Below are 16,564 nucleotides of genomic sequence, written 5' to 3'. Positions count from 1 at the left end.
TGATAAATATGAATACAGCATTACTCTATATGCAGACGATGTTTTATTAACATTGTCTACACCTGCATTATCTATCCCTGCTCTTTTAAAAGGAGTAGAAAAATTTGGAAATTATTCTAATTATAAACTCAATTTATCAAAGACCCAGATGATCCCATTTTATCTTTCTGAGTCTCAAATATCGGTAATTCATAGATACATTCAAAATAATGATCATATATATTACATTGATTATCTAGGGATTATAATTGGATCTGTATTGGAGGATATTTCTACTTTAAATCACAAGAAACTTTTTTTGGAAATAAAATCTTCTCTAGCAAATTGGGTGAAATTAGAAATGTCTTGGATGGGCCGTATTAATATCCTCAAAGCTTATATAATCCCTAAAATTCTGTATCTTTTTCGACTAATCCCCTTTTGCGTCTCAAAGGATATTATTCTTAAGTGGGAAAATTTATTTTCTCAGTTTGTCTGGGCAGCAAAAATAGTAAGACTACCCTCAAAGCTTCTTAAAAAATCTATTGAGTATGGAGGTTTAGGCTATCCGGACATAAAAGAACTCTATGAAGCCTCTCAAATAGCCTTTATGATGGCCTGGGGTACTAAAAAAGAGAAAAATACTTTGGGTTGGTATAATATAGAGAAATACAATCTTAAAAATCTCGATCCTTTTCTACTTTTTTGGTTACCTCAATCCCAATTTAAGAAAAGAAATTTCTCTAGTTTAATAATTACAGATATTCTATCTTCCTTTTATAGAATTAAAAAAAAAAATTTGGACACAAATATTTTATTTACAAAAAATTGCCCTTTAGAGGTTCTATCACTTTTTATACTCGACCTTCCTCTGGAAACTTGGAGAATCTTAGGAATTGATAAGATAGGCGACCTATATCTAGAAGGACAATTAGTTTCTTTTTCTTTCCTGACTAATAAATACACACTATCGTCAGGAGAAATCTTTAAATACATTAGACTCAAGTACTTCCTAACATCAAATCCACCACCTGACTATAACCCATGGCTGAAATTTATTACTTCTTGTACTGTTAGTGGAATATTGTCTAAGATCTTGAAATTTTTTAAAGATAATAAGCCTTTAGATAAATCTAATGCACACAAACAATGGGAAAAAGAACTGGAAATTTCTATTCCTCTTCAATCATGGAATAAAATATGGCAATTTACCAAAAAAGCAACCCATTGTATAAATCTTCAAGAAATTTTTTATAAACTTATAAACAGATGGTATATGGTCCCGACACGTACAGTGAAATTTCAACCAAATAATGGTGATAGATGTTGGAGGTGTCAAACTGGAATAGGATCGCACAAACATATTTGGTGGGAGTGCCAAAGATTAACTCAACTTAAGATAAAAATATCTGACTTATATTTAAAATTGTTTGGGTCTCATTTGGAACTCTCCCCGCAAAGATTTTTGTTTCATTTAGACTTTCCAGATATCGATAGAAATGATCGGATCCTATGGGTTAACATACTTTTGGCGTGTAAAATTTGTCTTGCTAGACATTGGAGAAGTCAGGATATACCTAACTGGCAAGAAATTAAAACGCAAATAAATCTACAAAGTAATGTAGAGAAATTTTTTTTTAATAAAGAAGCGATTGCAAGAGAGAGGTATGATTTAATTTGGCAGAAATGGCTTCAGTTAACTGATTAATAACTCCCCGTGCATAAATATAATCAAAGCACTGCTTCGATGGCCTTTTATTAGATCTACTTTGGCCTCGTGAATTACAATCTTCCCCCTTTCTCCAAGGAAACACTGGGTATGAATATTTAAAATTTTTAATATTATGTAACCTAATGACATATATTAAATATTCATGTATGAATGTGTATGTATTATTTGTATGTCATCACTTCAATGTATTATATGTAATTTTCTGTTTTTTGTCTTGTTGTCAGTTTTGTAAAAACTTAATAAAGAATAATATTTGAAAAAAAAATCCTCAGATAACCTTATCTTTTCAAACTTAATGTCAATTTGGACAACAATTAGGAAGAATCTAGGTCTAAACAATTGTTTTATTGGCAAGCCTTGAAGTACTAGAGTTTAATATTCCAGACATTGATTTAAGCTTCTGGAAACAAGGTCTACCCAACAAAAATATCTTTAAATATTTAACCCCTTAATGACAATTGCCGGTTCTGGCACGGCACGGAAAAACAAGTTGTTTACAACAAATGACGTGCCAGAAACGGGTGCAGAAAGCGATCTACGTTCACTTTCTGCACCCAAACGGCGTTGCTGTAATGCCTCGACCTCGAGGCATTCAGCAACGCCACGATCGGCACCAGGGGCCATGTCTGGCCCCTCCCCGGGGCGTCAACAACCCGTTTTAAAAGCATTTAGGAGGCGATCAACGATCACCTCCTAAACTTAAATGGTGTTGCTGGAATGCCTCGAACAGGTACTGCATTCAAGCATGCAAGTCAATGGAGCCCAGCTTTCTAATCACAGTGTGATTAGTAAAAATAAATTAAAAAATAAAATAAAATTAATAATAATTAGAAAAAAATAGTAAAAAAAACAGTAAAATGTAAAAATAATTTCCCACTGGGGGAACCTTCAAGTTGAAAAAAAAAATTTTTTAAAAAGGCAAAAAAAATAAAATATCTCTATAAAAAATATATTTTTGTGAGCAAGTCCTAAAATTAGCACATTATCTTAAAACAATTCTCGCATGGAAAGAGTTAAAATATTGGCATATTAAATGCCCATGGGGTGTCTACTTTTAAAAAATGTTTGATTTGATGGGGTAAATTGATTTGGCCGGGTTCAACAATGTCCCAATTAACACGGGGGGAAGGATGGCCACACATCTAATTTCCAATTAGAAAAATGCACACGTAACAAATATTGCCTTTTAGTTCCCCCCAAAAATGACAAACCCATGCATGTGGGGTATCACTGTACTCAGGAGATGTTGCTGAACACATATTGGGGTGTCGTGTGACAGCGGCATATACAAGGAGCTGTAAATTCATACATAACATAGGTGTGTGGGGGGAAAATACACACAAAAGAATACTACTGCAAACTTTGAAAAAATTCTGGTGGTAAAATGTGTGCATGCAAAGAGTTAAAATACCAGCATTTAAAATACCCTGGTGTGTCTAGTTTTCAAAAATATATGGTTTTGTTGGGCATACTGAAATGGCCCGGCTCAAAGATGTACCAAATAGGGCATGGGCAGTGGATCCCCAAACGCCAAAGTTCAACATTGAAAAATGCGCATTTCCCAAATGTGGCCCTTTTGCCCCCAAACAGCCAGGCAAAATCATTCATGTGAGGTATCGCTGTACTCAGGAGATGTTGCCGAACACATATTGGGGTGTTTTGTGATAGTGACATATACGAGAACCTTTTAATTCATACCTGAAGTAAAATGTGTGTGACAAAACAAATGCAAAAACATGACTACCACAAAGTTTGACAAAGACTGGTGGTAGATATGGTGCATGGAAAGAGTTAAAATACTAGCATTTGGAATACCCTGGGCTGTCTAGTTTTCAAAAATATATGGCTTTATCGGGCATACTGAAATGGCCCGGCTCAAAGATGTACCAAATAGGGCATGGGCAGTTGATCGCCAAACGCCTGTACTCAGGAGATGTTGCTGAACACATATTGGGGTGTTTTGTGAAAGTGACATATACGAGAACCTTTTAATTCATACCTGAAGTAAAATGTGTGTGAAAAAACAAATGCAAAAAAAATTACTACCATAAAGTTTGACAAAGGCTGATGGTAGAATTAGTGCTTGGAAAGGGTTAAAATACTAGCATTTGGAATACCCTGGGCTGTCTAGTTTTCAAAAATATATGACTTGATGGGGTAAATTGCATTGGCCGGCTTCAAATATACCCGAAATGGCACATGGGGGGAAGAATTACCAGATTTGGAAAAAATGGCTTTGAAATAGCAAAACGCTACCTGTACTTATTGCCCCATAATGTGTAGAAAAAAGCAAAAAAACATAAAAACATTGGGTATTTCTAAACTCAGGACAAATAGTAGAATCTATTAAGCAGGTTTTTTCATTACCTTTTATAGATGAGTAAAAGATTTTTCAACTAAAAGTTAGAAACAGTCATTTTTTTCTAAATTTTCAACCATATTTTATACTTTTTTTAATAGTAAATAATATGATACAATCAAAACAATGCCCTTCTTGTCCTGAAAAAAACAATATATAATGTGTGTGGGTTCAGTAAACGGGAAAGAAGAAAATTACAGCTAAACATGAGCAGCGCAGAAATGTTAAAACGGCCATTGTCACGAAGGGTACAAAAAGTAAAATCAGCCTTTGTCACGAAGGGGTTAAGAATTAAAAATGTCAAACAATCATGTTATAAGAAATAATGATGAAATAATACTAAAATTTTAAATATTTTCTGGACAAATTTAAATATATGTCAAAATTTTATTCAAGAAAAATGGTCTAATTTATAAAAAAAATCAAAAAAAAATCCCTTACAGTGAATGGTTACAAGCAATTAAACACCATCATAAATCAATCCACAATATAGAGATTAGATTAGAAAATTCCTTTAAAGTTACTAATTTCTGGTATCTAGTCCCTACCAGATTACAAAAAATATCTCCATCACATTCGAATATATGCTGGCGTTGTAATACAAAGCTGTATTGTGATACAGTTAAAAGTTTATGGAATATGGTTTATGGAATTAAATCAAATGGGCAGTTCCTCAATAATTCAAAACCCAGAACTGGCAATATGACATCTAAACTGGCCAAAACTAAACAGAAGAGTCTATAATGATAAATTTTTTTATAGCAGCAAAACTCCTTATAGCACGGAACTGGAATAATAGCTCCCACTTTGACTGGCCACAATTAAAGAAACAAATTATATTTCAATGCCAAATGGAGAGAGGTCTAAATGGGATAAGTCCAAGCGCCAGCAGAGACAGGGCCGGCCTTAGGGGTGTGTGACCTGTGCGGCCGCCCGGGACTTAAATTAAAACATTGTTTTGTTTTTTTGTTTGTTTGGTTTTTTTAACTTTATTTAACATCCTCCATGTTAAATAAAGTTATTTTTTTTAACTTTATTTAACATGGAGGATGTTAAAGTTAAAACAACAAAAAAACCCAATGTTTTAATTTAAGTGACGTTTTCAGCAACTGCTCGGCGCCCCTCACTCTCCGTGAGTCCGTCGCGGTGCCGGCGTTTCATGCTGAGCACCGAAATATGTCATATTCCGGCTCTCAGCTGTGAAGTGCGTGTCACGAACGCACTCTATTCCAAGCATGCGCGTGACTTGGTTCTGGTGGTAAAAGGGTTAAAATTAACTATCTGTCTGCCCTAGACCGGAAATAGTGATAAACATGAAAATATCCACCCTTAATACCACCCGCAATTAACTATAATGATATAACAAATATCAAAATAACGCTGCCACCACCAAGACAATTTAGAAATGGGGTGCCTTGGTACCCCAAACGAATCAGACTAAAAAAACCCAAACACAATATATTTTAACACAATAATTATGTGATTTCAAATTACCGATAAAATGGTCTAATCAGGTAACGTGAGTCTTTACCAGACAAAGGCAGAACTTAATAAAGGAATATTTATTACGAACAAAAAAAATCATAGTGCATACACAAAAAGATGATAAACAGATTATTTACACCAACAGATAAAAATAAAAAGGAGAAAATAACAGAAAACCTAACTACTCACTGAATGGTCAAGTAACAGTTTTTCTGTCCGTAGGGCTCCAGCAAGGAAAGATGGCAACTTACGCAAAATTAGATCTTGGCCCCTAGTAAGCACAATGACCAATCTTTTCTCATTAACTTTATACTCTTTCCCAGTTCATCTCGAGTTTCCAAGCCGGCCCAGAGGTGGTATAAGCGGAGGAAAGGTGTACCATAAGTCCAACATATCAGTCCAAATAACTTATTTTCATTTTATCGTCCTTCCTGTTCTCGCCACAGTAATAATTTATGCGTTTATGAATTTCTTGTAAATTGTGAAGTCCATAGATATGTCACACTTGCTACTTAGGACTGAACATCATACTTCACAATTCCTTCCAAACCATTTACGTTGCACCGCCGTGTTTGTACACAAGGAGGTATGATAATGAATATATGAGTTATTATTGATATGTGTTGGATATGACCTGGATATGAGATGGTTTTCCTGACTGCTAGTGGTCACTTAGCATATCAAAGAATCCAGTATCTAGGAGGGGATACAGGCATATGGTCGTCTACATTTGAACCTACACAAAGCGGCAGCTCCACTGTAGGATTTCACACCTTGTAGAAGGCCCTGGTTGGAGTCCGAGCTTCAAAGGGCAAATTTATCTTACAAGACCTTTTGGCACCACATGCCTGTACAATCAAATTAACCCCCCTCATACTGAAATTGGCCATACCATCTCTACCAGGTAGCAAGTCCATGTATGCACTACACAAGTTGGTGTGACACCTCCCCCAAATAAGATGGTGGCCCAGAGGTTAAGCCACAAGCTTATCTCTGCGCCTACCTACTCTTTCCCTGGGTAACAGTTTCCGGCTAAGATAAAGTATTTCTTTGGGAAAACCCACCCTGCAGAAGGTACTTTTCAAAGCATCGGCTACGTTGTCTGCACTGCTACAGGATAAGGCCATGATCTCAGGGTACCCAGGGGCATAGTCCACCCCCTTAGTAACAGATTGGTTCTCCATGCGGCTCGATATAGCTACAAGCCCCAACAAATCTACTTGATGGGTAGCTAGGGTGTCCCGCCCTGGCTTCCCGAACCATGTAGGCCCTACGTAAGGGATAACAGAATGGTCACCAGTTTCACCCTTTCCCTTGTGTCCTGACTTTGTAGTCCCACAGAATACGGGCACAGGTGCACAAAAGCCCTCTCTTTGTCCCCTATTCTGCTGCCAGGTTACCACAGCTATGGGTGAAACATCTATCACTCCACCTGTTCCACTCCAAGGAGGCATACATACAGTACCCTGGGAACCAGTTAATCCTGACACAGAGGAACACTCACTCACCCTCTGCCCTTCTTCACAGGGTGGCCCCCTCACATTTTCACACAGCACCTCAGACATCCCTGGTTCTGGCACAGAGTCACTCTGCCCTCCCTCCCAGTGATGCGAAACCTTCAAATTCTCAAACGGCACCTCAAACATTCTGGGATCTGGCACAGATGGACATTCACTCGTTCTCTGCCCTTTCTCACAGTCGGGTGGTCCTCTCACACTTTCACAAAACACCTCAGACATCCCTGGTTCTGGCACAGATTCGATCTGCCCTCCCTCCCAGTGATGCGAAACCTCCACATTCTAACACGGCAACTCAGACACCCCTGGTTCTGGCACAGATTCGCTCTGCCCTCCCTCCCAGTGATGCAAAACCTCCACATTCTTACACGGCACCTCAGACATCCTTGGTTCTGGCACAGATTCAATCTGCCCTCCCTCCCAGTGATGCAAAACCTCCACATTCGTACACAGCACCTCAGACACCCCTGGTTCTGGCACAGATTCGCTCTGCCCTCCCTCCCAGTGATGCAAAACCTCCACATTCTTACACGGCAACTCAGACATCCTTGGTTCTGGCACAGGTTCAATCTGCCCTCCTTCCCAGTGATGCAAAACCTCCACCTTCTCACATGGCACCTAAGACATTCTGGGTTCTAGCACAGGCAGACACGCACAACCTTTCTGCCCACTCTCCCCATGAGGCTGCCCTGGTACATTTTTATACACTGCCCCTTCTATGGTAGGGCCCCTAGAAGATCTGGATAAATCAAAAGTATCATCCTCCGGCATATATTTTGACAACAGACTACCCAAATCAGTACCCAGTAACACGTTTCTTACACCCTTCCCTGCTCCCCAATCCAAAAATACTTGTGCCATTGGCACTACATGACGTACTCCCCCAATTCCCCGCACTGTTAAGGTCTTGCCAAGAATAAAGTCCTCGGAGCTCACTAACTCTGGACGCACAAGAGTTACTTGTGATCCCGTGTCTCTGAGTCCCACAGTTACCTTGTTTCCCACAGTGACAGGTTGCATATTCACATTGGGGTTGTTCTCAGTGCTGGAGACGAACAACACCGAAGATGGTGACTCTGATGGGTGACCCGCTCCTGTGGATGGTGCATGCTTTCTTTTCTCCGGGCAAGTAGCGCTAATGTGCCCCACTTTATTACAAATAAAACACCTGCGGCTATCCCCATACGTAGAAATGGCACTAGCTCCCCCTCTCCCTGAGGTAGAAACTGACGCAGAAGATGGTACAGTAGACTGGGTGATGGGAAGCCGTGGTGTAGCGGTCTTCCAGCTGGATGCTCCCGTAGAAAAACCTCTGCTCCGGTTCCGGTTGTGCTCGGTTGGCAGTGTGGAAATCCGCCAGCTCACCTGCCTCCAATGCTGTTTTGGGCTCCCGGTCCAGCAGCCATTCTTGTACATTGGCTGGGCACAGCTGCAAAAACTGTTCCTTGATGATCAGATCTTCCAAGTGTTCTAAGGTTTTAATCTCCAGCCCTCTAATCCACTGCCGGAATGCCGTCGTTAGGTGTCCCACAACTGCAGTGTAGATCTCGGTGGAACGCTTCTGCAAAGTCCGGAATTTCTTTCGGTACACCTCAGGGGTAAGGTTGTACCGTCTCTACAGTGCAGCCTTAATTACCTCATAGTCCTGGTCAGATTCTGCTGGTAGCTCTGCAAATGCTTCCAGCGCAATTGGTAATTGGTACTGTCGGCAAACCTTTTCAAAACTGCGCAGAAAAACATCCAGATCCCCATCTTTGTCCAAAGTGGGAAAATTCTCTGCACGTGGTTTGGGTGCAGAATAGTCTCTTGAAACCACACTGATAGGTGAGGCACTTAGCCTCTCCAACTCTGCCAGTTTTAGTTCATGCTCTCTTGCTGCCTGGCGCTCTGCAGCTTCCCTCTCTCTCTCAGCCTGGCGCTCTGCAGCTTTCCTCTCTCTCTCGGCCTGGCGCTCTGCAGCTTCCCTCTCTTGATATTTAAGGATAAGTTGCAGTCTGAGGTTTGCATCTGTTGAGTCCACGTAATTGAAAACAGTTTGTAGATAAGAGTCCAAGGGATCTCCAGATCTTGGCACGTCACCGACATCAGCTGCAGGTATCTCCCGTGTGACCATGCCTCCCTTAAAAGTGTTTGCAGCATCACTTTGCGCTGCTTGTTGCATATCATAGTCCACAAGTGCTTGAATAAGTTCATCCTTTGATTTTCCCCGGATGGGAATACATTGTTCACGGCAAAGTTGCTCCAGAGCACTCTTGGACTGTGTTTGGTATTCCATTTATCACACCGGCCCAAACAAATGATAGCAAAAGAAAAGAAAACAAGGGGGGGGGCTGTTGAGGTGTAAATATACTAAGTATGCACTGAGTTCAGCCTTTGGAAATTGAGAAACAATTTCTTTTTAGTGTCTGGATTAACTAGCATATCCAGCAACACTGAAATCTGGTACAAAAAAATATGGAAAATCTTTTTAACTATCCCACCGCTATGCCACCAATTTGTCACGAACGCACTCTACTCCAAGCGTGCGCGTGACTTGGTTCTGGTGGTAAAAGGGTTAAAATTCACTTTCTGTCTGCCCTAGACCGGAAATAGTGATAAACATAAAAATATCCACCCTTAATACCACCCGCAATTAACTATAATGATATAACAAATATCAAAATAACGCTGCCACCACCAAGACAATTTAGAAATGGGGTGCCTTGGTACCCCAAACGAATCAGACTAAAAAAAAAACAAACACAATATATATTAAACACAATAATTATGTGATTTCAAATAACCGATAAAATGGTCTAATCAGGTAACCCCTTGTGTGGTGGAAACATATCAGTCCAAATAACTTATTTTCATTTTATCGTGGAGTTGCTTTACCAGAGCTTGTTTAGCTGTCTAGGGTAAGACAACCAAATTGGTGTACACTAGAAGTGGATGTTGACTTACCTTCAGTAGCCACATAATTTGCTGGAAAATAACCTTGCTGTCCATTAGTTAGACTACCAAACCACCAACTGTCATTATCTTTATAAAGCACATGAATGATGTCGCTGCGACGAATGGTTAGCTCATCTGATCTATGTGCTGTGTAGTTATACAGAGCCACAGCCTAGAAGAGAAAGAAGACCACCACAACTTTAGCAATGATATGCAGCGGGATTATTCACAGCACTGGAGGCACCTAGAGTTCGGATACATAGAGTATGATCAGGGAAAAGAAAATGATTAGATAATGGCAAGTATGTTACAATGAGACAGATCTTAGCTGCCATGTGGTAAACATTTAAACTAAATATCTCCAAATATCTAATAACTATTACAGTGATTGACAAAAACATTTACCAACATAAAGAAATGTATTAAAAGCTGTTATGACAACAATTCATTATTTCAGTAACATGGATATATCCTGTGTCATGTTAAAGAACTATTACCAAAAAAAATCAAACTTTACAAATTAATTTAAGATTTATTTGATTCAATGACCTGTCTAAACCTTAATTCATTTAATAGTGGTGAAAATCAAATGGCCCATCTAAACATATATTAGCATTTAAAATAAGATTCAAAGTGCTAAAAAGTGTTACATATATGTCAACGGAAATAATCACACCTAAGCAATTTAACAGAATACGATAAATCAGATTTTGTAGACGGAAAAGGTAGGTCTCAAAATTTATAGAGATGTCTTGACTAGCGTTACCTAACATAAAAAGGTAAAGCTAAAAGTTTCCGTAAGTGTGAGTCATGCACTGATGTATAAATATTGCTAAAGTGACCTATTAATGTGCACATACAGTACACAGCATCATATCACGTTTTACAAAATACAGCTTATAGTATAAACAAAATCACAGACAAGAATATAAAAACAGCCAATGCTTCAGTAATGAAGCTAACCTCTCCCATGGATGCATCCATAACTACCGTATTTGCTCGATTATAAGACGAGGTTTTTTTCAGAACAAATGCTCTGAAAAATACCCCTCGTCTTATAATCGAGGTCGTCTTCTAATTAGACCTCAAAAAAATGTCTGCTGGGGCCAGGCTGCTTACCGGTGCTTTGGTCCCGAGCAGCGTCTCTTCTTAGCATAGCAGCAGGAAGCTAGCAGAGTGTCACATAATTCTGCCTCCCCCTCCTTCCTCTGGGGGCGGGGCCAGAGAAGTTGCTTGCACAGTGTTGTGGTTGGAGATTAAACTGTGCAATATTTGGTGCAAACAAAGATGGCCACCGACCATGTGCTCTTTTGTTCAAAGTCACAAAATGGCTGCCGAGCACGTGAAACTCAGGCAGAAGGCACAAGCTAAGTTAATAGTACCCAAATGCGTTTGTAAACACCCCGAAACACTGATAAGTTTTGTACAACTATAATATAAGATGTACCAGGTATTTTGGCAGCAAATGTCTTGTACTAGCAGTTGATCCCAATTTAACAATCACTCGGGAACCGACACAGTTAATGTTTAATAAGAAATGTTAAAAAACATACCTACAAACATCAATACCATAGTACATGCGCTATGTTTAGCAGACTAGCATGGATTTACCCAAGTGATTTAAAATTAAAGTATAAAAATATGAAAATCGATACGATTTTAATACTTATCCAATCCCAGGTTATTTTACGGTGATGATGCTGGAACACGTGAGAAACAGGAGGGAAAAGCCTTTCATACTTCCTGCAGCTCTAATGTGGGTCTTCCTCTCTCCCTCCTCTCCAAAATGCAATTCCTCTCTTCCACTTAAGGCATGGGATTAAATCCCCTTTTGCCTTGCCCATTCTCCCCCTACTCTCCTCCCATTCCCTGCCTCCGAACAAGCATTCCCTAAAAAACTAGGAAAACTGGTTTTGGCCATGCTTACAGTAGTGACCAGATAGAACTGGTCACTACCGGTTTCCAGGACAGTAAAGGCCACTTCTTTTGTTTGAAATTAACCCTTCCAGTGCTGGAGACTGCCACTTACCCAGGAAATATCTACTAAATGGGGAATCTCAGAGTTTATAACTTAGGGAGTTATGGGCGCAAAAGCACAAATAGCACCAACAAATGTACCTCATTTTTCATGTCCATAACATTCCACCTCTTGCTTTTGCACGATAATTGACCAATGTTATACTCTAATAGGGAGTTCTCTAAAATCCATGTCTGCTAGTCTACTAAACATACAACATGTACACTTCCATAAAACAAACAAAGAAATACAAATGAATATGGCAATCAAACCATCTACAATTGTATTTCCCAAGCTCCCCAACCACCCAAATAAACCGATGTCTGGTGTTTCATGGAGATTGTCCTTTATCGCTGTCAGCTTAGCTGTGCGGCTGCCCAGATCTTTTCCCAAAGTCCTATACCTCCCCATACTGGTTTGCCATGTATAAGCCAATGATTTTCTCTCCATGTAGTCATCCATGTAGTGCAAGCTTTGTAAACAGTCCAACTGTCTGTGTAAATGAAAAGTTCATGGGAATCAGTTTTTTCCAGCAAGATGGTTATGGCAACAAGTTCTGCATATTGACTGGAGCCACCTTTACCTTGCTCCTGGATGACCACCTCTCCATCTGGATTGTAAGCCACAGCTGTCCAGTGTCTTCCTTTGCGGGTCATCACAGCTGATCCATCTGTAAACCATGCATTTGGTTTCTGACAGTCTTGTAATTCCTCATAAGGTAAGGCAGTCTTTATCGGAGAAGGCTGAAGCACAGGTATCTCGCAGGTATTTGGATGTGACAAGGTTTTGTATGTCACAAGACCATTGAGAATCCTAGTTAAGTCCTTCACTTCACCTGCTTGCACTCCACCTCGTTCTTGTAGGTACCATTTCCACTTCAGGAGAGTTTGACTTTGGGCCACCTCTGCACGTATGGGTAGGCCTTCATCACGCACCCAGCCTGCAATTGGTAAGTCTGTTTTCACGGAGACTGGGGCCTTTTGGGTTATAGTCTCTACATGCTGCAGGGCCGTGTAGGCAGCTAATAAGTTCTTCTCCAGGGGCGAGTACCGTTGCTGAGCTCCAGTTAGTTGCTTGGACCAGAACCCAATTGGTACAGCTCGTTGGCCTTTAACTTCATTTGGCTGCCACAAGCCCCATGACATCACGTTATTGGTCACCATCACATCGAGTTTAAAAGGGAATTCGGCTTTGATTGGACCAAGACCTTGGTGCTGTAAGACGGCTTCCTTGGCTGCTTTAAATGCTGTTTCTTGGTCTGTGCCCCAAACAAATGTAGATTTTTTGCGTGTAACATTGTATATGGGACGTAGCAAAAGTCCAAGATGAGGTATAAATGACCTCCAATATCCAAGGGCACCGAGAAACTTTTGTGCATCTTTCAAAGTCTTTGGCGATGGAGTGTTTTGTATAGTATCCAGTATTGGTTGGGGAATCTTACGAACAGGACCGGCCCAGATCATTCCGAGAAATTTGACTTCCTGGACGGGACCCTGCACTTTGTCTTTGTTGACAGCCCATCCTCTGGCAACCATGTGATCAATCAAAACAGTCAATGCTTCCTCCACTTCCTCCTTAGTTCCGGTAATCATGATGTCATCGATGTAGTGGAAGACAGGTACTTTCAGGCTTAGTTGGCTTAAATCTCTGGCAACCAGTCCATGGCATATGGTGGGGGAGTGTAAGTATCCTTGGGGTACCACCTGAAAAGTATATTGACGACCTTCCCAGGTGAATGCAAATTGATCTTGGGACTCTGGTGCAATGGGGATTGAAAAGAACGCATTCGCTAGATCAATCACTGCATGCCACTCCCTGGCCTGTTTGGCTATGTCCTCAATAACCGAGACGATATTGGGGACTGCAGCACTCAATGGCGGTGCCACTCTATTGAGTCCCCTATAATCTATCGTCATGCGCCAAGAACCATCAGGTTTTTTAACAGGAAATACAGGAGCATTAAAGGGGCTTATTGCAGGACGAACTACACCTGTTCTCAACAATTCAGTGATTGTTTCACTGATTTCCTTTTGTCCCACCGGCAGCCGGTACTGCTTCAACCTTACCGGGCTACTGGGGGGAGGAATGACCACAGGTGTCCAATTTGCATTTCCTCTCACCACCTCCTTTACTGCATGGACATAAGAGGGTTTGTGAGGAAAGCCAAATTTGAACACACCCCACTGTGTCTCTATACAGAGCCCTAACAATATATCTATTCCCAAGATATTGTCAGGTAAATCAGAAACCAAAATATTAGCCTCAAATCGGGGACCTTTGTTTATGGCTAACATAACTGTTGTTTGGACAGCTTTAGTTATTCTACCCCCCAGACCCTCTATGTGGACTATGGGGCCTACAAAATGGGAAGGGTTACCCTGAAGCACTGTTACCTCAGTCCCAGTATCAACTAAAGCTAAAACCTTGGTGTGGTGTTTTCCCTTTCCCCACCAAACCGTTAAAGGAACATGGGGCCGTCGATCCCCAGCCATAATTGGTAATGTGTTCCGTGCCGGGGATCGGCCGTCCCATCAGTCCACTACATTTTGTTTTGCAATAGCCTTCAACTCAGCAGTCGGGTACAAGGGCTTTGTTTTCCTAGGAGTGGGAACAGGAGGACAGGAATTAGTATCAGGATATTTAACATCAGATTGCGTATATTTGAGACTTGTTTCAATGGGGTGAGCCTTAGAAATGGGACCATCATCAAAAGTAATTAACTTCTTAACTTGAATGGGACCCGTAGATGCAGTGTGTACCTGTACCCTTTTCTTTAATGCTTTCCACCTTCTAAACAAGACACCAGTACGAACATTTGAAAATGACTCATTTATACCAGCCTTCTCAAGATCAGCAATCATCTCTTTCCTAGATATTCTAGTACGTTGTGAAGCATCCTGATAATTATTCCATTTAGGTTTACCCTTGGGAGGATTTACAGTATTCTCTCTCTCTGACATACTGGCTATAGAGATACCCCTTCTGTGGTTTACCTTTTCCTCCAATTCATATTCCCCCAATTCCGCTAGCCTTTGTGTGATCACAAAAATCTGCCCGTTTTCTGCTGTCCCATTAAGCATAGACAATAGGGATCCTCTTTTAGCACTGGGGGCTGTTCTTAGGAACCTAGACCTCATGCTTGCAGTGAATTCCTCTGCATCAGGCCCCTCCCAGTGATCCTTGTCTAAACCTGCTACACAACCCATAATACGGACTCTGGTTATGGCATCTTTTATGGTGTGCCACTGTGTATGTGGTTCAATGTCAGTGTGATGTGGGAAAACTTTTAGTAGTGCATGTTTAATGATATCCATTAAACTGAAATTACCATGAATGTTCCTCACTAACCTCAACACCTGTGTCATCTGTGGATTACACGTGAGCTGACCAATGCTTACGGCTTCATCAGCATTAAGAATGATCTTATCTGCCCCAGTATCCCACATACGCAACAACCACTCACCAATGCTTTCACCCTGAGTCTGCTTATAAAGTTTTGTAATCTCGGTTAACTCCAGTTGTGAATAACCTCTCACTACCTCATTTATCTCATCTCGTGCACTTTCATGCACGTCTTCATTACCATCACAGTCCCGGTGTACCCTACGCTTTCTCTGTTGGGTGAGAAGTGGGCGAGCTTTGTAGCTAGCCACCCTCTCATCATCAGAGGAGACGTAATAATATGAATCATCAGAAGAGGAAGAAGAGAAAAAGGACTTGTGGTCCTCCTGGTATTGTTCAATCATGGTTCTCACCTTTCTGGTGTTGTATGGCACCTTACCCTTTTTAGAGCGACTACGATTTAGTTTGCTAATTAGCAGAGTGGTAGTTTCCTGTAATTCCTCCTTACGGGCATTGTTACTTTCCAAACATTCATTTGACAATAACAATTTTTGTTTTACTTCAGCTAACTGCTTTTCTAGGGCCTGTCTCTGTACTACCTCATTTTTTAAGGCATGCAAGATAATCCAGCCCACTTCTGCTGCAGCTCTGCTCTCATGTTTGGGATAGACCCCTAAATCAAGCTTCAGTGCCATACCTCCTATCTCTTCACCAACCTCTGGGTACACAGGTGCACCATAACGGACTAGCTCATCCGCTATAGCATTCCATCTGCCCATAGTGGTAGCCCAATGTGGTACAGCCCCAAATTTGGGTCTTTTATCCCCCATCATTGCTCTCAACTTCTTCTTAATGAAACTCATTCTCTCAGTCAGATTTACTTCAAATGCAATCAGACAGCAGAATCTCAAGCACAATCAGATGGCAGGACAAGCACACGTGTTTGTAGTGAGCCTTACTACTACTAGTATGTATTGTACCACTAACACACACACACACACAGGCTGCACTTATGTAGTTTTTTTTTTTTTTTTTACAAGCACTTGCGTGTATCTACTTTCACACTAGAGAAACACATAAAATATAGTGGAAAGGACAGAGCACACAACCTGAATGAACAATCACACTCATGCAGCACGCGTACAACAGGCGACTTCCTATATGCTTTAAAGTTTGCGTCAAATAACTAACATTTACGT

At 40.6% G+C, this 16,564-nt stretch overlaps 1 protein-coding gene across 2 annotated transcripts in view; it reads right to left on the bottom strand.

The window, feature by feature from the left end:
- Nucleotides 1–16,564, bottom strand: part of AHI1 (Abelson helper integration site 1) — a 263,073-nt gene that overhangs the window by 13,529 nt on the left and 232,980 nt on the right. For both annotated transcript variants that reach the window (XM_053460103.1, XM_053460102.1), the window contains one exon: nucleotides 10,016–10,178. In XM_053460103.1, coding sequence (XP_053316078.1) covers nucleotides 10,016–10,178 — 163 coding nt within the window. The remainder of the gene's footprint in view (nucleotides 1–10,015; nucleotides 10,179–16,564) is intronic.

This window comes from Spea bombifrons, chromosome 3 (genome assembly GCF_027358695.1).
Source record: "Spea bombifrons isolate aSpeBom1 chromosome 3, aSpeBom1.2.pri, whole genome shotgun sequence".
Lineage (NCBI taxonomy): Eukaryota > Metazoa > Chordata > Amphibia > Anura > Pelobatidae > Spea > Spea bombifrons.
Note: the sequence above shows the minus strand (reverse complement) of the source record. Positions and strands in the feature narration are given on the sequence as shown.